The sequence below is a fragment of the Mobula hypostoma genome, chromosome 2 (assembly GCF_963921235.1).
Source record: "Mobula hypostoma chromosome 2, sMobHyp1.1, whole genome shotgun sequence".
NCBI classification, from domain to species: Eukaryota; Metazoa; Chordata; class Chondrichthyes; order Myliobatiformes; family Myliobatidae; genus Mobula; species Mobula hypostoma.
Genome location: NC_086098.1, coordinates 79,738,909 through 79,760,611, shown reverse-complemented (window position 1 = coordinate 79,760,611; position 21,703 = coordinate 79,738,909). Strand labels below are relative to the sequence as shown.

Here is a 21,703-nt window from a genome sequence, read left to right as displayed (position 1 = left end):
GTTAAACTGTACATTAAATATAAGACCATGTCCCAAGGCACTTCCTATGAACTGCCTAGGTTAATGCTGTTCCATTAATGACAGCCCTATTTATTGTCAGTATGTCAGCTTCCATTGACTCATTCGCTACCGAGTCCCCAGAACCGCCCATTCTGTTCATATACCAGCTTCCAGCATTAACTTGTATAGTCAGTGGCCACTTTGTTAGGGACACATGTACACCTGCTCATTAGTGCAAATATCTAATCAGCCAATCATGTGACACTCTAGAGTTAACAGCGAATGGTGCAAAAAACCAATTGCACCATTTGGTTTATTTTCTGGGACACCGAAACGGTTACTTAGAAACCAAATTCCAGTGAGCAGTTATCAGTGGGCAAAATTGCCTTGTTAATGAGAGAAGTCAGAGGAGAAAGGCCAGACTCTTTCAAGTTGACAGAAAGGCGACAGTAGCTCAAATGATCACATATTACAACAGTGGTGTGCAGAAAAGCACCTCTGAACGTACAACTTGTCGAACCTTGAAGCAGCAGAACACCACAACATTCCCTCAGAGGTCATTTTGTTATGTACAAGAGGTATTTAATAAAGTGGCCGCTGAGTGTATAAATGGAAATGCCGAAGAGTCAGGCAGAGAAAATCCCAAACTTCCTCTTCAGACAAGCTCCCAAACAAACATGGGATGGGGTGATGGGAGTGGGGGGTGGGGCGGTAGGCAGAAAAGGCAGCTACTGTCGCAGTTAAAATGCTGCATTGCACGTCTCAGCTTCCATTTGCAGACTGTTGCAGCTAGATAAATTCAGATGCATCAGCCTAACCTCCCTAGCTTCCAAAAACCTTCATTTGAGCAGAATACAGAAAACAAATTACGCAGTTCTTGGCCCGTCTGGCACACAGTTTCAGAGAATTAAGTAACAGTTTAGCAAAATTCCATGACTACCAGACTTCCTAAAATAGATCATCTACCTCTATTGTAGTTTCTAAGTTCTGAAGCATTCATGTTCTGATGTGCAAAGCCCGTGGGGCACCAGATTAATTCTATCAATTCTATAACATTCAATCACTTACCTGAAAGAGGAAAAGTTCATCTATACAGATGGAGACTCATGCAGAGCACAGAGAACCAACCCAATCAAACTATCACTGTCAAAATGGCAGCAGGCAATCTACGAAGCTATTAAAGCTATTTCCCTATCTTAATTTAATTAAATTATTTAAAGGGCGTATTAAATTATGTAGAGTTATTTTTACCTTTCAAAATGATAGAAGTCCACATAAAAACACAGAACAAAAATCAAATGATCTTCAAGGGCACTGTGCAATGATGAATGATATTTAAGAGGACATAACAGCATTACTCAAAGCAAGTTCTTTTTTAATTTAGCAACAGCTGCACTTACACCCAACACGGTCTTACAAATAGAACATGACTAATGGAGATGTGCTTTATTTTCTTACCATCAGCGTTTCCAAAATGTCTAAAGTCTCGTTCTCCTGTTTGTTTATGTTCTGGGACACCAAAACAGTTACTGTGCTCTGGTCCAGGCAGATGTGTTATTTTTTGAAAAAGGACATCCACTTATTGGAATTCACGGCACCGTGTAAGCTCTTGAGCAGAAGTTTCAGGCAGCTGGACTGATAACAGTCGTGTGGTCTGACTTTCTATTTATATGTACAACTAACTTGTAAGACAGATAGATGGAGACATCAAGCTATTGTGAAGGGAACCATTCTGGTTTTTAGTTCACAATTTCATTGTCCTGCTCACATCCAGAGAGTATTCCTACCAGCTGTAAATCCCACTGTGATCATAGAATCATAGAGTTACAGAGTCATAGATTCATAGAGTACTACAACACAGGAACAGGCCTTTCAGCCCATCTAATCCTTGCCGAGCTGTTATTCTGCCTAGTCCTATTAACCCTCACTTGGACCATAGCCCTCCATACCCCTCTTACCACATCCCTATCCAAACTTCTCTAAAACATTGACTGGTTCTGTTTTCTATCTGTCAAAAACATTTTTAAGTTAATTAGATGAGCTGAACCTGCTGTTCATCTACTTGACACACACTCTGGCTCAGATCTCATGGGCCCTATCCGTGGTTTGAATAATAACTTCTAAAAAGTTTCAAACTTCCAGAGTTGACTGCCAACAGTTACTAAACCGGTAAGTTCTTTGCTTGTCAGCAACTCTCCTTTCTACAGGCTACATTAAAAGCTGGAGGCCTTTGCCCCCTCTGCAGCTATTTCAATCCCTTTTTCGAGACAGGGTACATAAAAGAAATTGAAGTATTTATCTTTTGTTAGTGTGAATGACATCCTAACTCATGCCTAATATGACACCTCATTCTTCACTATTTCCTTGCTCGCTGATCAACGTTGTCTCTCAGGTAAACAATGCCATAATTATAAAATAAAATTATTCTCCTGTTTACAAATCGCTGTTCTACTGGCATCTGTCAAATCTCCTTTGGCTGCACACCCACTGGTGTATGTACACTTGTTGATTCCAGTCTCATCTGAGTACCTAATGCTTCTTGCTGCACCACTGGAAGTCAAACTTGGTTTCAAGCTCAAAGTATCTCTTCTAAAAACAATCCATCATTATTCTGGTGGTTTCTCCCGCGTTACCCCATTCAAACTGATCATTTCCTTGAACACTTCAATCCATTCCATTCTTACCCACCTCGGCTCCAAGAAGAACACCATCAGCTTGAAATATCAAACACTTAGCTAAAGTTTCTCATACCTGGAATCATTCCTGTGGGTCTTTTCGTGATCCCCTGGGTCGTTTAAGTGTTATCACCAGAATTGGATGTGATACTCCAGTTGTGGACAAACCAGTGCCTCAGGACAACATCCCATGCGCCATCAATCTACAGGACATGTCACTCAGGAACTCTGACTAGATTATTGTTTTGTGAATGTATGCTATTGTATTTTCTGCTATTGTAATTATATTGTTCAATTTGCTGTTTGTAACTGTTTTGCAGCTCGGCCCAGGAGAAATACTGCTTCTTTTGTTCCTGCATTTATGCGCACAGTTGAATGACAACCAAACTTGAACGAGCTTGAGCTTGAATTTAGACTCAGATTCAGATTCAGATTAATTTATTTATCAGATATGCAACTAAACATGCAGTGAAATGCATCATTTGAGTTAACAACCATCGCGACGTAAGTGTCACCACACATTCCAGCACTTGTGTAGCATGCCCACTATGTTCCGCAGAACAGCACAAGCAGCAAACTACAACACAACAACAGCCAATAAGTCCCTTTCCCTCCTCCCAAGCCCACGCACAATCAGTCCTCAAAATCCAGGACAGGCTGCCTCTGGTCCTCCAGCCTGCAGTGGACTCATGGACTCACAAATATTGGGCCTTCGACTTCCCCAGTGGATTTGCAGACTCGCAGGCCCAGAGTTTCAGCCATCGGGCCTCAACTTCTGGACTTGTTGATTTCAGTTTTTGACCATGAGGTTTCAGTCTTCGGTATCAACCCCAGGACTCGCTGATGATGGGACCCCGAACTCCAGACTCTCCAACTTGCCAACTTAGAAATTCATTGGCCCTCATGCCTCCTGCCTGCATGGACCGCCATGCTTGGGACCCACAGACTTTGGAGACCATTTGTCCTCACTGCTCTTTGTCCACAGTGTTTGCTGGTCTGACATCCATCGACAGGAATCCTTCATCATACCTTCAAGTCACTAATCTTCAAACACAGAGCATTCTTTCTCCTCTATGCCTCTGCTTCAAAAACAAACATTTAACAAATTAATAGATAACTGATTTTAACAAGATTGAAGCAAAATTGAAGTGGATGGCAGGGTGGCTGATATGGCAGTGGAATGCTCCTCCTGTAGGATGTGAGAATTCATGGAACCTGATAGTCTCCCTGATGACTACATCTGCAGGAAGTTCACCCAACTCCAGCTCATGAAAGGCCACATTGAGGAGCTGGATCTGGAGCTGGATGAACTTAGGATCATCTGGGAGGCAGAGCAAGAGGTAGATACAACTTTTGACCAGGTGGTTATACCCAGAGTGCAGGATTCCAGGACTAGATGGGTAAACACCTAGAGAGGTAAAGGGAGAAGGAAGTCAGTGCAGGGTGACCCAGTGGCCGTTCCCCTCAGCAACAGGTAGACCCCTTTGGATTCTGCTGTGGGGATTGACCTATCTGGGCAAGGCAGCAGCAGCCAGACCAATAGCACTGTAGTCAGCTCTGAGCCTCAGAAGAGTAGGGTGAAGTCAGGTGGAGCAATAGTCATTGGGGACTTGACAGTTAGGGGGACAGATAGGAGACTCTGTGGCAGCAAAAGAGACACCAGGATAGTGTGTCGCCTTCCGGGTGCTAGGGTCCAGCATGTCTTTGAGCGGTTGCAGAATATTCTTCAAGAGGAGGGTGAGCAGCCGGAGGTCATGGTACATGGTGGTACCAATGACATAGGTAGGACGGGGTAGAGGTCCTGCACAGTAAGTTTGGGGAGTTAGGAAGGAGCCTGAAGAGCTGGACCTCCAAGGTGGTCATCTCCAGATTACTTCCAGTGCCACGAGCTAGGGATGTTCAGAACAGGAAGGTACCGCAGATTAATGAGTGGCTGAGGAGATGTTGCAGGGGTTTCAAGTTCTTCGATCATTGGAACCTTTTCTGGTGAATGGGTGGCCTGTACAAATGGGACGTGTTGCACCTGAACTGGAGGGGAGCCAATATCCTGAGAGGGGAGTTTGCTAATGCTGTTGGGAAAGGATAAATTAGATTTGCAGTGGTTGGGAACTGAAGTGAAGAGGCAGAGGATGTGGTGGTTGCTGCACAGGTAGAGACAGCTTGTAGGGAGTTTATGAGGGAGGATAGGCAAATAATGGAGCAAAGAAGCACTCAGCCAGATGTTTTGAGATGTGTCTATTTTAATTCAAGGAATATCACGAGCAAGGTGGATGTACTTAGAGTGTGGATCAATACATGGAACCATGATGTTGTGGCCATTATAGAGATTTGGATGACTCGGGCAGGAATGGCTGCTGAGTGTGCCAGGTTTTAGATGTTTCAAAAAGGACAGGGAGGACCACAAAAGAGATGGGGGGTGTTGCACTGCTAATCAGGAATAGTTATCATGGCTGCAGAAAAGGAGGAAGTCATGGGCAGATTGTCTATTGAGTCATTGTGGGTGGAAGTCAGAAACAGGAGGGGGTCAATAACTCTACTGGGTGTTTTTTATAGACCCTCCAATAGTAACAGAGACATTGAGGCAGATTCTGGAACAGTGCAATAATAATAAGATTGTTGTGATGGGTGATTTTAACTTTGCTAATATTGCCTGGCATCTCCTTAGAGCAAGGGGTTTAGATGGGGTGGAGCTCGTTAGGTGTTTTCAGGAAGGTTTTCTGATGCAATATATAGAAAAGCCAAGTAGAGGAGAGGCTGTACTTGATCTGGTATTGGGAAATCAACCTGGTCATGTGTCAGGTCTTTCGATGGGAGAGCATTTGGAGGTAGTGATCACAACTCTATCTCCATTTACCATAGTGCTGGAGAGAGGTAGGAGCAGACAATTTGGGAAAATGTTTAATTGGAGTAAGGGGAAATGTGATGCTATTAAGCAGGAACTGGGGAACATAAATTGGGAGCAGATATTCTCAGGGAAATGCACAGCAGAAATGTAGCAATGTTCAGGGAACATTTATATGGCCTTCTACATAGCATGTTCCATTGAGGCAGGGAAAGGACAGCAGGGTAAAAGAACCAAGGTGTATAAGAATATAAAAATTTAGTTAAGAAGAAGAGAAAAGCTTATGAAAGGTTCAAGAAATCTAGTTACCATTAGAGCTCTAGAAAATTACAAGGGTGCCAGGCAGGAGCTCAAGAAAGAATTTGGGAGAGCAGAAGGAGCCAAGAAATGGCCTTGATGAGCAGGGTAAAGGAAAACCCCAAGGCATTCTACAAGTATGTGAAGAGCAAGAGGATGAGCTATACGAGAATAAGACCAATCAGGAGTGAGAGTGGAAACATGTGCATGGAACCAGAGGAGGTAATAGAGATACATAATAAATATTTTGCTCCAGTACTCACCATTGAAAAGGACATTGGCAATTGTGGGAATGACTTAAGACAGACTGAAATGCTTGAGTGTATAGACATTAAAAAAGAGAATGGGCAGGAACTTCTGAAAGGTATTAAGTTAGAAGTGTCTCGGCCTGAAACGTTGACTGCACCTCTTCCTACAGATGCTGCCTGGCCTGCTGCGTTCACCAGCAACTTTGATGTGTGAAGTTAGATAAGTCACTGGGATCGGACGAGATATAGCCCAGGCTATTGTGGGAAGCAAGGGAAGAGATTGATAAGCCTCTGGTGATGATCTTTGCATCATCATTAGGGACGGGAGAAGTACCAGAGGACTGGAAGGTTGCAAATGTTGTTCCCTTTTTCAAGAAAGGGAGTAGAGATAACCCAGGAAATTATAGCCCAGTGAATCTCACTTCAGTGGTGGGCAAATTGTTGGAGAAGATCCTAAGAGGCAGAATTTATGAGCATTTGGAGAGACATAACCTGATTAGGGAAAGTCAGCATGGCTTTGTCAAGGGCAGGTCATGCCTTACGAACCTGATTGAATTCTTTGAGGATGTGACAAAACACATTAATGAAGATACAGCAGTGGATGTTGTGTATATGAATTTCAGTAAGGCACTTGATAAGGTTCCCCATTCAAGGCTCATTCTTGCTTTGTGGATCCAGAATTGGCTTGCCCACAGAAAGCAAAAGATGGTTCATATTCTACATGGAGGACTGTAACCAGTGGTGTTCTGGAACCCCTCCTCTTTGGGATTTTTATAAGTGACCAGGATGAGGAAGTAAAAGGCTGGGTTAGTAAGTTTGCTGATGATACAAAGGTTGGGAGTGATGTGGATAGTCTGGAGGGTTGTCAGAGGTTACAGTGGGACATTGATAGGATGCAGAACTGGGCTGAGAAGTAGCAGATGGAGTTCAACTCAGATAAGTGTGAAGTGGTTCATTTCGGTAGGTCAAATTTGAAGACAAAATATAATATTAATGGTCAGACATTTGGCAGGGTGGAGGATCAGCGAGATCTTGGGGTCCATGTCCCTAGGACACTCAAAGCTGCTGCGCAGGTTGACAGTGTTGCCTGGGCTTCACTGACTACTGATTCACTGTGTAGGCTCTTAATACAGAGTACAGGGGTAGAAGGTGATTATTCTGACTGGAAGTCCGTGACTAGTGGAATCAGAATCAAAGTTAAAGTTCAAAATAAATTTATCATCGTCTTTCTTGGATGAAAATGTAGATGGATGGATTAGCAAATTTGCAGATTGACGGAGTTGTGGACAGTGTAATGGATTATTAACAAATGCAGCAAGATATAGGTCATTTACGGATATGGGCAGAGAAGAGGCAGGTAGAGTTTAACAAGACAATTGTGAGGTGGTGCACTTTGGGAAAACAAGTGAAAGAAGAAAGTGTGCTCTTAATGGTAGGTCACTTAATAGCATTAACGAACAGAGGGATTTTGGAGTCTAGGTCCATGGTTCACTGTAAGTGGATAAGGTTATAAAAAGGTGTATAGTGTGTCTCCCATCATTGCTAAGTGTATTGGGTTTAAGAGTAAGGAATTCATGCTGCAACTATGTAAAACTTCAGTCAGATTGCACTTAGACTACTGTATGCAGTTCTGGTCACCACATTACAAGAAGGATGTTGAGGCTTTGTAAAGGGTATGGAACGGGTTCACCAGGATGCCGCCTGGACGACAGACCATGAACTATCAAGGAAAGTTGACCAAAACTGGTTGTTCCCCATAGGGCATCAGTGGCTCTGCACAGACCTTATGGAGATGTTTAAAATTATGAGATGCATAGAGAGGTAGACAGTCGGAGAATTTTCCCCAAAGTATAAATATCAAATGCCAGAAGGCAATATTCGCTAGAGCTCAAGAGAATGAGGACTAGGCAGAAGGTCAAGTCAGCACCACCAGATAAGATGTGCTGTAGTGTTCTATGACTCGATGCTCTTAAGATTAAAGGTGGGAGGATGGAACTTAAACGTGACAAGAAGGGAAAGATTTTTACACAGAGAGTGGTAGAATCGCGGAACAGGATACTGGGGCTAGTAGTGGAAGCAGTTTGGTTGAAGTTAAAAGGTTTTTACATAGACGCATGATTATGATGGGAATAAAGGGATATGAATGAAATACAGGAAGTAGATATTCAGCATAAATTGGCATCAAGATGACATGTGAGCACTTTATTAGGTACCCCTGTACACTACTCGTTAATACAAATATATAATCAGCCAATCATGTGGCAGCAACTCAATGCATAAAAGCATATCGAGAGGTTCAGTTATTATTCAAACCAAACATCAGAATAGGGAAGAAATGACTTTGACAATGGAATGATTGTTGGTGCCAGACAGGGTGGTTTGAGTATCTCAGAAAATGCTGAACCCCTGGGTTTTCATACCCAACGGTTTCTAGAGTTTAAAGAGAATGGTGCACAAAACAAAACAAAATCCAATGAGTGTGTGCAGTTCTACAGGGTAAAAAAATCCTTGTTAATGAGGGATGTTAAAGGAGAAAGGCCAGACTGGTTCAAGCTGACAGAAAGACAACAGTAACTCAAACAACCACACATTACAACAGAAGGAGATCACTGAATGCACAACAGGTCAAACCTTGAAGTGGACGGACTACAGCACCAGAATGCCACAAACATAGACTCAGTGGCCACTTTATTAGGCACAGGCCTCTGAGTGCATGTTCTGTGTTTATTTATCCAGTGTCAATGCTAGGTGAGTTGAGAGTCAGAGTCAAATAGGTGACAGGTGAAGCGGAGGATGAGGATCAGACAGGGGCTGAAGGGCGATATGCAGGAACACAAAGTCTGCATATGGTTTTTGATGAACTGTGTTTAACTACATGCATGACTTGTAGGGGTGACCTTATTTATAAAATCATGAGGGCCATAGATACGGTGGGTGGTAATAGTTTTTCCCCAGGGATCAAATCTAGGGGGTAAATGTTTAGGGTGAGAAGGGAAATATTTAAAAAGGGACCTGAGCGGCTACATTTTCTGCCAGAGGAAATTCCTGAGGCAGGTACAATAGTATCATTTAAGAAGCTCTTGGATAGGTACACAGAGGGGCAGGGCTTAGAGAGATGTGGGCCAAATAAAGGAAATTAGTTTAGATGGGTGAGCACCTTGGTTGGCCTGGACGTGGGCTGAAGGACCCGTATCCATGCTGTATTGATCTATGAATCAGTCTGGGGTGAAAGTTAAAGAATATCATTTTCATAACACACACAAACTACTGGAGGAACTCAGCAGGTCTGGCAGCATCTATGGAAATGAATGAACAGTCAACCTTTCAGGCTGAGACCCTTCATCAGGAATGGAAAGGAAGGGGAAAGATGCCAGGTAGGAAGGTGAAGCATCTTCCCCCTTTCTTTCCAATCCTGATGAAGCGCTGCTTGACCTGCTGAGTTCCTTTAGTATACTGTGTGTGGTACTCTGGATTTCCAGCATCTGCAGAATCCCTTCTAATTATTATTTTCATAAACCATCCATGACCAGAGGCTTCAGATAATTGTGTTACGTAGTGGACGGATAACATTACCTTAATTGAACAACACAATTTGGCTTTCATCTTCACATTTTCTTGATTACTTACCGCTGGATGAAATCAAATGCTTCCTTACGATGAAATCCCACAATGAAGCCATGTCACAGATCCTTGTCACAGCTGGAGCCCTCAGTAGTTACATCTGTCAGCACAGGCTCTGGACATACTGCAGGGGAAGGAGAGAGGGCTAACAGGGAGCATGCAGGACTGCAGCCAGGTACGAATAATTTTAACCTACCAATTAAAGACCCTTGCTTCCTAAATGTCAAATGAAAAATCCTGTTCAATCTAGGACAGTCTATTTGAGGCAAGGCACAGAACTGAGATAATTTTTCCCATTAGTCACCCTATCCTTTCAACTACCCTGAGAAGCAATAATGAACTGAGAATGTGGAGAGACTGAGAATGTAGAATTGGTGTAGCAACAGCACTAGAATATAGAACTGGTGTGTCAACACTACTGGTGGTGTACCACAGGGATTGGTGCTGGTTCTGTTGTTGTTTGTCATCTATATCAACGATCTGGATGATAATGTGGTAAGCTGGAACAACAAGTTTGCAGATGATAAGGAGATTGGGAGTGTAGTGGACTGCGAGGAAGACTATTAAAGCTTGCAGAGGTTTCTGGGACTAGCTGGGAAAATGGGCTGAAAAATGACAGATAGAATTTAATGCAGACAAGTGCAAGGCGTTGCACTTTGGGAGGACCAACCAGGGTAGAGCTTACGCAGTGAACAGTAGGGCACTGAGGTGTGTGGTAGAACAGAGGGGTCTGGGTACACAGATCCATAATTCCTTGAAATGTAGATAGAGTCATAAAGAAAGTTTTTAGCACATTGGCTAAAATGTATTGAGAACAGGATTTGGGATGTTATTTTGAATTAGTATAATATGTTGGTGAGGCCTAATTTGGAGTATTGTCTGCAGTTTTGGTCACCTACCTACAGGAAAGATGTAATTAAGATTGAAAGAGTGCAGAGAAACTTTAAAAGAATGGTGCCAGGACTTGAGGACCTGAGTTATAGGCAAAGGGTGAGTAGGTTAGTGCTTTATTCCCTGGAACGTAGAAGATTGAGAGGAGATTTGATGGAGGTATACAAAATTATGAGGGTTATAGATGGTGTAAATGCAAGCAGGCTTTTTCCACTGAGGTTGGGTGAGAGTACAAATAGGGGTCATGGGCTACACGTGAAAGGTGAAATGTTTAAGAGGAATATGAGAGGGACCTTCACTCAGGGGGTGGTGAGAGTGGAACAAGCTGCCAGGGCAAGTGGTGGAAGCAGGGTCAATTTCAACATTTAAGAGGTTTGGATAGGTACATGGATGAGAGGGGTATGGAGGGCAGGTGCAGGTCGATGAGACTAGGCAGACTAATGGTTCAGCACAGACAGAAGGACTAAAGGGCCTGTTTCTGTGATTTAGTATTATGGGAGTCTATGGCTCTGTGAAGGCCATTGATAAGGTAAACACAAGCAGGCTTTTTCCACTGAGGTTAGGTGAACTGGAACTAGACGTCACGGGCTAAGGGTGAAAGGTGAAATGTTTAAGGGGAAACTGAAGGGGAACATATTCATTGCAAGGGTGGCGAGAGTGTCGTGCGACCTGCCGTTGGAAGTGTTGGATGCAGGTTTGATTTAAACACTTCAGAGAAGTTTGGATAAGTACATGTATCGGAGGGGTGTGGAGGGCTATGGTCCAGATGCAGGTCAACTTGACTAAGCAGAATAATGGTTTAGCATGGACTAGATGGGCTGAAAGGCCTGTTTCTATGCAGTATTGCTCTAGGATTCTATATTTAATTTATGATTTTCTTGTTTTTCTTTAGTCACCACTCAACAAAAACGAATAAAGACATTTATATCATTACCTTCAGTGTCTCAAACAGTCTACCTCATTATGATCTTGCACTTTATTGTTTACCAGCACTGTACTTTCTCTGTAGCCGTTACACTTTATTCTGTATTTTGTTATTGTCCACCTTCCCTTTCACCTGGTCTCATCTATAACTTGCCAGCTTGCACAGCTTCCCCTTCCCCTACCTTCTTATTCTTGCTTCTTTCCCTTTCCTTTGCAGTCCTGATGAAGGGTCTCGGCTCAAAACATTGACTACTTCTCTCCCTAGATGCTGCCTGACCTGCTGAGTTCCTCCAGCATTTTATGGAGGTTACTCTGGATTTCCAGCATCTGCAGAAGCTCTTGTGTTAATAACACAGCAGTCAGTTTGACCACAGGAAGGTGGTGAAATGCAATGGGATAATAACTTGTTGGAGCAGTGGAAATCCATCTCAGGAGTGGGATTAGATCAGCAGAGAACAGCAATGCAACGATATATCAGGCACTAAGTGCGATGGTTGGCTGATTCAACATTTCCACTGCCCCCAATATGTTTTGATAGTGCTGACTGAGAGGGAAACATTGGTTGGGTCACATAACATATAACATACATAAAATGCTGGAGGAACTCAGCAGGTCAGGCAGCATCCAGGGAGAAAAATAAACAGTCACTGGATCCACCTATCACCTGTCCCTGCTCCACCTTTTTTTATCTGGCTCTCTGACCGCTTTCTTTCCAGTCCTAATGAACATTGACTCTCCATTTCCCTGCACAGATACTGTCTGACTTGCTAAGTTCCTCCAAGATTCTGTGTGTGTTCTGGATCTTTATTTATCTAATTGTTTATTTATTTATTTAGCGATGCAGCACAGATCAGGCTGTTTTAGCCCAATGGACCACACCTCCCAGCAAACCCTGGCCTAATCTCGGGACAATTTACAACGACCATTTAAAATTCTAACCAGTACATCTTCAGAGTGTGGAAGGAAACCAGAGCACCTGGAGGAAATCCATGTGCTCATTTACGAACTCCGACGGCATCGGAATTGAACTCTGAACTCCGACGCCCCAAACTGTAATAGCGGTGCACTGACCATGACGCCACGACGGCGCCTTCGTCTCTTCATTCAGCATAAAAGAATGAAGTTGCCAGAAGAACTCAGCAGATCAAGCCACATCTGTGGAGGCAGAGGGACAGCTGACATTTCTCATCAAGACTCTGCGGAAACGATCTGAAGCATCAACCATCACTCTGCCACCACAGATGCTGACAGGCCTGCTGAGTTTCTCCAGTGGTTTGCTTTATAACTCCATATTCCGGCATCTGCAGTCTCTTGTGTTTCCCTTCCTCCACCTCTCATTTCTAAATTCTTTCTCATTGTCCTCCTGTTCTATCCCCAGCAGGGAACAAATAGAGTTTTAATTACAAACTACTCAACATTTATGGCACAAGGCCCCTTAAGTCTCTTGCTAAATTTAATCTCCTTTTTGACAACTTCAGGTTATCATCTTAAAGCTTAAAGATTAGCTTCGTTTGTCACATGCATATTGAAACATTGAAACGGATAGTGAAATGTATCGATGACCCAAAACCACCAAGGATGTGCTGGGGGTTGCCCACAAGTGTTGCCACACTTCCAGCGGCAACATAGCAAGCCACAATTTACTAATCCTAACTTGTACATCTTTGAACAGTGGGAGAAAACACATGCAGTCACGGGAAGAACGTACAAATTCATCACAGACAGCGGCCGCCATTGCACCCTGATCAGTGATCTCTGGTGCTGTAATAGCGTAGTGATAACCACTACATTACTGGGCTGTACTCTTACGGTTGATATGGGTAATACACTGCCAGTGGAAGCACTGGAATCAGATACAATTATACATTTAAGTCCATAAGACCATAAGACATAGGAGTAGAATGAGGCCATTTGGCCCATTGAGTTTGCTTCACCATTCCATCGTGGCTGGTTTACCTTCAACCCAATTCTCCTGCCTTCTCCCGATAACCTTTGATGCCCCGACTAATCAAAAATTTATCAACCTCCGCTTTAAATATACCCAATGACTTGGCCTGCACAATTGGCTGAGGCAATGAATTCCACAGATTCACCATTCTCTGGCTAAAGAAATTTCTCCTCATCTCTGTTCTAAAGGATCAGAGGTTATGCCCTCTGGTCCTAGACTCCCCCACTACAGAAAACATCCTGTGCACATCCACTCCATCAAGGCCTTTCAATATTCGATAGATTTCAATGAGATACCCCCCCCATTCTTCTAAACTCCAACAAGTACAGGCCCAGAACCATCAAATGTTCCTCGTATGTTAACCCTTTCATTCCTTCTTGAAATGACTGCCTTCCTCACCACCGACTCAACCTGCAATTTAAAACACATTTCAACAGACAGCATTTGAACCCGCAATCTTACAGCTGGCACTGGAAGGTGTTAGGCTAATTGTTACACTATCGCGATGCCTAGTTGGTTTTAATTCCAGATACTGATTTAGCAAGGTATACCTATTTAAACTAAATACTTTATTTTCAGAGTCTTTAGTCCTGGATCATTTTTGCCTTGTTATTGCTGGGTCAGCTCTGCAGGCATGTCATGTATTGTATGGACTGTATACAGAAGTATTTAAAATGAAAAAAAAACTCACATAGAAGGCAGACTTACCTGTTTTAGATGGCGACATTTTATTGAAAGAAAAAAATCAGTTCTGGTGAAATATTAAATGGATAAAAATATCCCAGACTGAAGGAAATGAAATATTGGTCACAATTCTCATTGTACTTTTATTTTATTGAGTACCCCGTATTTACCTGGGATGCTTTGATATTCATACTTTTTTTGTCTGCTTCTCTATTCTTAACTTACCCCCTTGGTCAATTAGCATCTACGATGGGGCGGCTGGTTAGGGAATGGGTTGAAAGGAGATGGGAAAGCGTCAGCTCACCTGATGTGTAGATAGCACAGTGTCCAGCAGAGCAGCAGCCATGCGTAAGAACTCAAACACAGTTACACTGTGGAAGAGCTAAAAGGCTGAAAAAAGAAGAAATCTAATAGGAGAGGATAGTGGACGTGGGTGAAAGGGGAGGAGCAGTGGAATAGTTGGCTTCTTCCTTTCCAGCCCTGATGAAGGGTCATGGCCCAAAACGTTGACTGTTTATTCCCCTCCAAAAGCGCTGCCTGATTTGCTGAGTTCATCCAGCGGTTCTTCTTTAACCATTGCATAAGCTTGAATGTAATTTGTTAGGAACTGTTGGGTTAGAATGTTTAATTGTCACTATCTTTTCAGTTTAACAATTAATTGCCTACTTGTATTTCATATAACCATCAATATACAAGTAACTGGTTAGTATATTTCCTAGTCGTCACAATATGTGCAATATATGCAATTGTTCAGTGTGTCTGCTAGTGGTTACATTTGTGTGATTTTGGAAGCTTCTCCTGGTATTGGATTATTTGAATCGGGGCTCTGACTAATTAACACTTAACTACACAAGTAGCAAGTAGCTGAAGAAGTGAGCAGAAGAACTTGGGTCGAAAAAGTCTTTTTTTTTTAAAAACTGCTCGAGGAGAAGGGTCTGCACTGCGCAGGCGCGTGACGTAGCGCGCCAAGGTTTAAAAAGCAGACCACCATATACAGCAGCCGTCGTCGGAGTGGACTGAGTCAGAGTGGGGCGGCTTTGGCTCAAACAGGCTTCGGCGAGAACAGGCAGAGGCCAGGGTAGGTTCCAGTAAGTTTTTTGTTCAGATTGTCTAGCGCAGAGAGAATGCCAGGCAGGATGTTGGAATGCTCCTCTTGCAGGATGTGGGAAGTCAGGGAGTCCTCCGGTGTCCCTGACAACGACACCTGCAGGAAGTGCATCCAGCTGCAGCTCCTGACAAACCGCGTTAGGGAACTGGAGCAGGAGCTGGATGACCTGCGGATCATTCGGGAGAACGAGGAGATTATAGATCGTAGCTACAGGGAGGTAGTTACGCCAAAGGAGCAGAGGACAGGAAATTGGGTCACTGTCAGGCGAGGGAAGAGGAAAGGGCAGGCAGAGCAGGGTTCCCCTGTGGCCATTCCCCTCAACAACAAGTATACCGCATTGGATACTGTTGGGGGGGATGACTTACCTGGGACTAGCTGCAGTAGCCGGATCTCTGGCACTGAGTCTGGCTCTGCAGTGCAGAAGGGAGGGGGGACAAAGAGGAGAGCGGTAGTGATAGGGGACTCGATAGTTAGAGGTGCAGATAGAAGGTTCTGTGGTCGTGACAGAGAATCCAGGATGGTTTGTTGCCTCCCAGGTGCCAGGGTCAAGGATGTCTCTGATCGATTGCATGACATTCTGAAGCGGGAGGGTGATCAGCCAGATGTCGTGGTGCACATCGGTACCAATGACATAGCAAGGAAGAGTGAAGGGGTCCTGGACAGTGAGTATAGAGAGCTTGGTAGGAAGTTGAAAATCAGGACCTCAAGGGTGGTAATTTCAGGATTGCTACCTGTGCTAGGTGCCAGTGAGGGTAGGAATAGGATGCTCTGGAGGAGGAACAAGTGGCTGAGGAACTGGTGTAGGGGGCAGGGTTTCAGATTTCAGGATCATTGGGACCTCTTCTGGGGCAGGTGGGACCTGTACAAGAGAGACGGGTTACACTTGAACCACAGGGGGACCAATATCCTTTCAGGGAGGTTTGTTAGTGCTATTGGGGAGGCTTTAAACTAGATTTGCATGGGGATGGGAACCAGAGTGCCAGAGCTGACAGTGTGGCTGGGGTGAAAATAAATGATGTTGGAAGTTTAAGCAAATCCGCTGATAGAAAGGTTGTAAGTGGTGGTAAAAATCTTCTGAGGTGTATATATTTCAATGCTAGGAGTATTGCAGAGAAGGCGGATGAGTTGAGGGCGTGGATTGACACATGGAATTATGATGTTGTAGTAATTAGTGAAACTTGGCTACAGGAGGGGCAGGACTGGCAGCTTAATATTCCAGGGTTCCAATGTTTCAGATGTGATCGAGGCAGAGGAATGAAAGGTGGGGGATTGCTTGTTAGGGAAAATATTACAGCAGTGCTCAGGCAGGACAGATTAGAGGGCTTGTCTACTGAGTCCTTATGGGTGGAGCTGAGAAACAGGAAAGGTATGGCCACATTAGTGGGATTGTATTACAGACCACCCAATAGTCAATGAGACTTGGAAGAGCAAATCTGCAGAGGGATAGCAGGCAACTGCAGGAAACATAAAGTTGTGGTGGTAGGGGATTTTAATTTTCCATACATTGATTGGGATTCCCATACTGTTAGGGGTCTAGATGGTTTAGAGTTTGTAAAATGTGTTCAGGAAAGTTTTCTAAATCAATACATAGAGGGACCAACTAGAGGGGATGCAATATTGGATCTCCTGTTAGGAAACGAATTAGGGCAAGTGACAGAAGTCTGTGTAGGGGAGCACTTTGGTTCCAGTGATCATAACACCATTAGTTTCAATTTGATCATGGACAAGGATAGATCTGGTCCTAGGGTTGAGGTTCTGAACTGGAAGAAGGCCAAATTTGAAGAAATGAGAAAGGATCTAAAAAGAGTGGATTGGGACAGGTTGTTCTCTGGCAAAGATGTGATTGGTAGGTGGGAAGCCTTCAAAGGGGAAATTTTGAGAGTGCAGAGTTTGTATGTTCCTGTCAGGATTAAAGGCAAATTAAAAGGAATAAGGAACCTTGGTTCTCAAGGGATATTGCAACTCTGATAAAGAAGAACAGGGAGTTGTATGAAATGTATAGGAAACAGGGGGTAAATCAGGTGCTTGAGGAGTATAAGAAGTGCAAGAAAATACTTAAGAAAGAAATCAGGAGGGCAAAAAGAAGACATGAGGTTGCCTTGGCAGTCAAAGTGAAGGATAATCCAAAGAGTTTTTACAAGTATATTAAGAGCAAAAGGATTGTAACGGATAAAATTGGTCCTCTTGAAGATCAGAGTGGTCGGCTTTGTGCGGAACCAAAGGAAATGGGGGAGATCTTAAATAGGTTTTTTGCGTCTGTATTTACTAAGGAAGCTGGCATGAAATCTATGGAATTGAGGGAATCAAGTAGTGAGACCATGGAAACTGTACAGATTGAAAAGGAGGAGGTGCTTGCTGTCTTGAGGAAAATTAAAGTGGATAAATCCCCGGGACCTGACAGAGTGTTCCCTCGGACCTTGAAGGAGACTAGTGTTGAAATTGCGGGGGCCCTGGCAGAAATATTTAAAATGTCGCTGTCTACGGGTGAAGTGCCGGAGGATTGGAGAGTGGCTCACGTTGTTCCGTTGTTTAAAAAAGGATCGAAAAGTAATCCGGGAAATTATAGGCCGTTGAGTTTAACGTCAGTAGTAGGTAAGTTATTGGCGGGAGTACTAAGAGACAGAATCTACAAGCATTTGGATAGACAGGGGCTTATTAGGGAGAGTCAACATGGCTTTGTGCGTGGTAGGTCATGTTTGACCAATCTGTTGGAGTTTTTCAAGGAGGTTACCAGGAAAGTGGATGAAGGGAAGGCAGTGGATATTGTCTACATGGACTTCAGTAAGGTCTTTGACAAGGTCCCGCATGGGAGGTTAGTTAGGAAAATTCAGTCGCTAGGTATACATGGAGAGGTGGTAAATTGGATTGGACATTGGCTCGATGGAAGAAGCCAGAGAGTGGTGGTAGAGAATTGCTTCTCTGAGTGGAGGCCTGTGACTAGTGGTGTGCCACAGGGATCAGTGCTGGGTCCATTGTTATTTGTCATCTATATCAATGATCTGGATGATAATATGGTAAATTGGATCAGCAAATTTGCTGATGATACAAAGATTGGAGGTGTAGTAGACAGTGAGGAAGGTTTTCAGAGCCTGCAGAGGGACTTGGACCAGCTGGAAAAATGGGCTGAAAAATGGCAGATGGAGTTTAATACTGACAAGTGTGAGGTATTGCACGTTGGAAGGACAAACCAACGTAGAACATACAGGGTTAATGGTAAGGCACTGAGGAGTGCAGTGGAACAGAGGGATCTGGGAATACAGATACAAAATTCCCTAAAAGTGTTGTCACAGGTAGATAGGGTCGTAAAGAGAGCTTTTGGTACATTGGCCTTCATTAATCGAAGTATTGAGTATAAGAGCTGGAATGTTATGATGAGGTTGTATAAGGCATTGGTGAGGCCGAATCTGGAGTATTGTGTTCAGTTTTTGTCACCAAATTACAGGAAGGATATAAATAAGGTTGAAAGAGTGCAGAGAAGGTTTACAAGGATGTTGCCGGGACTTGAGAAACTCAGTTACAGAGAAAGGTTGAATAGGTTAGGACTTTATTCCCTGGACTGTAGAAGAATGAGGGGAGATTTGATAGAGGTATATAAAATTATGATGGATATAGATAGAGTGAATGCAAGCAGGCATTTTCCACTGAGGCAAGGGGAGAAAAAAACCAGAGGACATGGGTTAAGGGTGAGGGGGGAAAAGTTTAAAGGGAACATTAGTGGGAGCTTCTTCACACAGAGAGTGGTAGGAGTATGGAATGAGCTGCCAGACGAGGTGGTAAATGCGGGTTCTTTTTTAACATTAAGAATAAATTGGACAGATACATGGATGGGAGGTGTATGGAGGGATATGGTCCGTGTGCAGGTCAGTGGGACTCGGCAGAAAATGGTTCGGCACAGCCAAGAAGGGCCAAAGGGCCTGTTTCTGTGCTGTAGTTTCTATGGTTTCTATGGTTACATATTTGAATGCAATGTTTCTGATCTATGGTATAGAAAGAGCTGACTACATTGCCCCGCCGTCTTTACTTCTCTCGCTTCACCTACTAGAGTTCTGTTGCTGTCCATTTTCAATTCTCTTTGTTCCATTAGCACTTAATAAAATGATTGTGAAGCAACAATGTTTGTGTCTCTTTCTTGACTTCTGAATGAATCTTGGATAAACATCCGAATCCAACAGAATCTTTCCAATCCACACTTCAAGGTTCAAAACATGAAAGCGTATTTCAAGACTGGAGGTTAATGGATTTATCACCTTAAAGTACATGAGGCACTTTAGTGACATACTGTATATTTTGTGTAAACATTGCTCAGTGCCTATTGCTTGTTCATTGTGGGATAGATCCTTTAATTTGCTAGTTATATTGAAACATCTTGACCTACAGAAAAATTGTCCCAATATTAAACTAACACAAGTGCTGTAAACAATCCTCTTCCAAATCACTCTTAAATAATAGTCTGCAGAATAAGTAAGGCCATTTTTTTTCTTTAATGAAAAATGGTGAATCTCTGCAGGAAATAATTCTTCATTAGAAGGACCTTCCTATGGTGGATAAAATGCACTATTTAAATAGTCCGAATAGCCAATAGCTTCTGGGCTTTTGGACCGTTCTGGACAACATTCATCCTTCTCTAATGTCAACTGCTCCAGTTCCTCATCGGAAGTCGAAGGACGAGTCAGAACAATTCGAGGGAGCTTGGCCACACATGAAGGATCAAGAGAGGAAGAGATGAAACGAGAGGTACAGGTGTCGAGGTAAAAATATTGAAATACACACAAGGAGGGAAAACAAATATTGAAATTAAGAATAGTGTACAAAATCAGGTTATTCCCAATACCAAAAACATACTCAATTAAAAGACCTACAATCACTGGCTACTTTATTAGGTACACCTGTGTACATACCCACTAAACCGCCATGGATGGTCCCACGCCCAGCTGCAAAAGGACGGTGGTTGGACATGGGATGACACCTTTGGACATCTTGAAAGACAGGCACAGGATAGAGGACTCTGGTGAGCTGCTGTCATTAGCTTACGCTCCAGTAGGAGTGACAGGCTTAAGTAAGTAATGTAAGTACACCTGCTCGTTAATGCAAATATCTAATCAGCCAATTATGTAACAGCAGCTCAATGTATAAAAGCATTCTGACATTGTCAAGAGGTTCAGTTGTTGTTCAGACCAAACAACAGAATGGGAAAGAAATGTGATCTAAGTGTCTTTGACTATGGAATGATGGTTGATGCCAGATGGGAAGGTTTGAGCATCTCAAAAACTATCGATCTACTGGGATTTTCATGCACAGTGTGCTCTAGAGTTTACAGGGAATGGTGCAAAAAGCAGAAAAAAATCCAGTGATCAGCAGTTCTGTGAGTGAAAACATCTTGTTAAAAACAGAGGTCAGAAGAGAATGGCCAGACTGGTTCAAACTGACAGGAAGGTGATACTAACTCAGTTACGATGGTGGTGTGCAGAACAGCATCTCTGAATGAACAACACATCAAACCTTGAAATGGATGCACTACACCAGCTGACAGGAACAATCACTTCGAGGCCACTTTGTTAGGTATAGGAGGCATTTTTTTTTTGTTCTTCACAAAATTCTCTGCAAGCTCTGGAGACTGTTGTGCATGAAAATTCCAGGAGATCAGCAGCTTCTGAGATATTGAAATCATCCCATCTGGTACCAATAATCACCCAACAGTCAAAGTCACTGAGATCACATTTCTTCCCCACTCTGATGTTTAGTCTGAACAACTGAACCTCTTGAACATGTCTGTATGCTTCTATGTATCGCTGCTACATTATTGGCTGAATAGAAAAGAGCATTAACAAATAATAAATGTACCTAATAAAGTGGCCACTGAATGCATTTTTCAGTAAGAGATAGTGTGCACCACTCTCTGTGTATAAGAGCACATTGAACTGAAATGCCGAACTCATATATTTTCAATTTCTGTTTAAACATTTTACATGGTCACATTCCTTTCATAACCCAATCGATTATTGCATAATCTGTGGAGAAATTCAATCTTAGGGAAGATGTAATGATGATTTAAAATAGCTAACCTCTCTACTCCCCCACCATACACACCCCTTCCATTTCAATCAAATTTTACAAATTGCCACTTAATACAATGTTTATCAAGATTCACTTTATTTGTCACATGTATATCGAAACATCAAACCATAGAGTGAAATGCATCATTCACGGTACATCAATGACCAACACCGCATTGAGTTGCAGCCAGCAAGTGTCGCAATGCTTCCAGTGCCAACATCGCATGCCCACAACTTACTGTCACTAACCCAAGTAGTATGTCTTTAGAACATGAGAGGAAACCAGAGCACCCTAAGAAAGCCACATGGTCAAAGGAGAATGTACAAACTCATTAGACAGTGACAGGAATTGAACCCCAATCTGATAGCTGGCATGATCACACGAATGAGCCAATCTCTAAACTCCCAACAG

General features: G+C 43.1%; 1 protein-coding gene across 11 annotated transcripts in view; it reads right to left on the bottom strand.

The window, feature by feature from the left end:
- Positions 1-21,703, bottom strand: part of mlip (muscular LMNA-interacting protein) — a 218,853-nt gene that overhangs the window by 163,412 nt on the left and 33,738 nt on the right. For 2 of the 11 annotated variants that reach the window (XM_063039211.1, XM_063039217.1), the window contains exon 1: positions 1,459-1,729. The exons of 5 other annotated variants lie outside the window; for them this stretch is intronic. In XM_063039211.1, the coding sequence (XP_062895281.1) occupies positions 1,459-1,461 (3 nt within the window). In that variant the 5' untranslated portion in view covers positions 1,462-1,729. 4 more of the 11 variants (XM_063039213.1, XM_063039221.1, XM_063039214.1 and 1 more) reach the window with 3 other exon arrangements.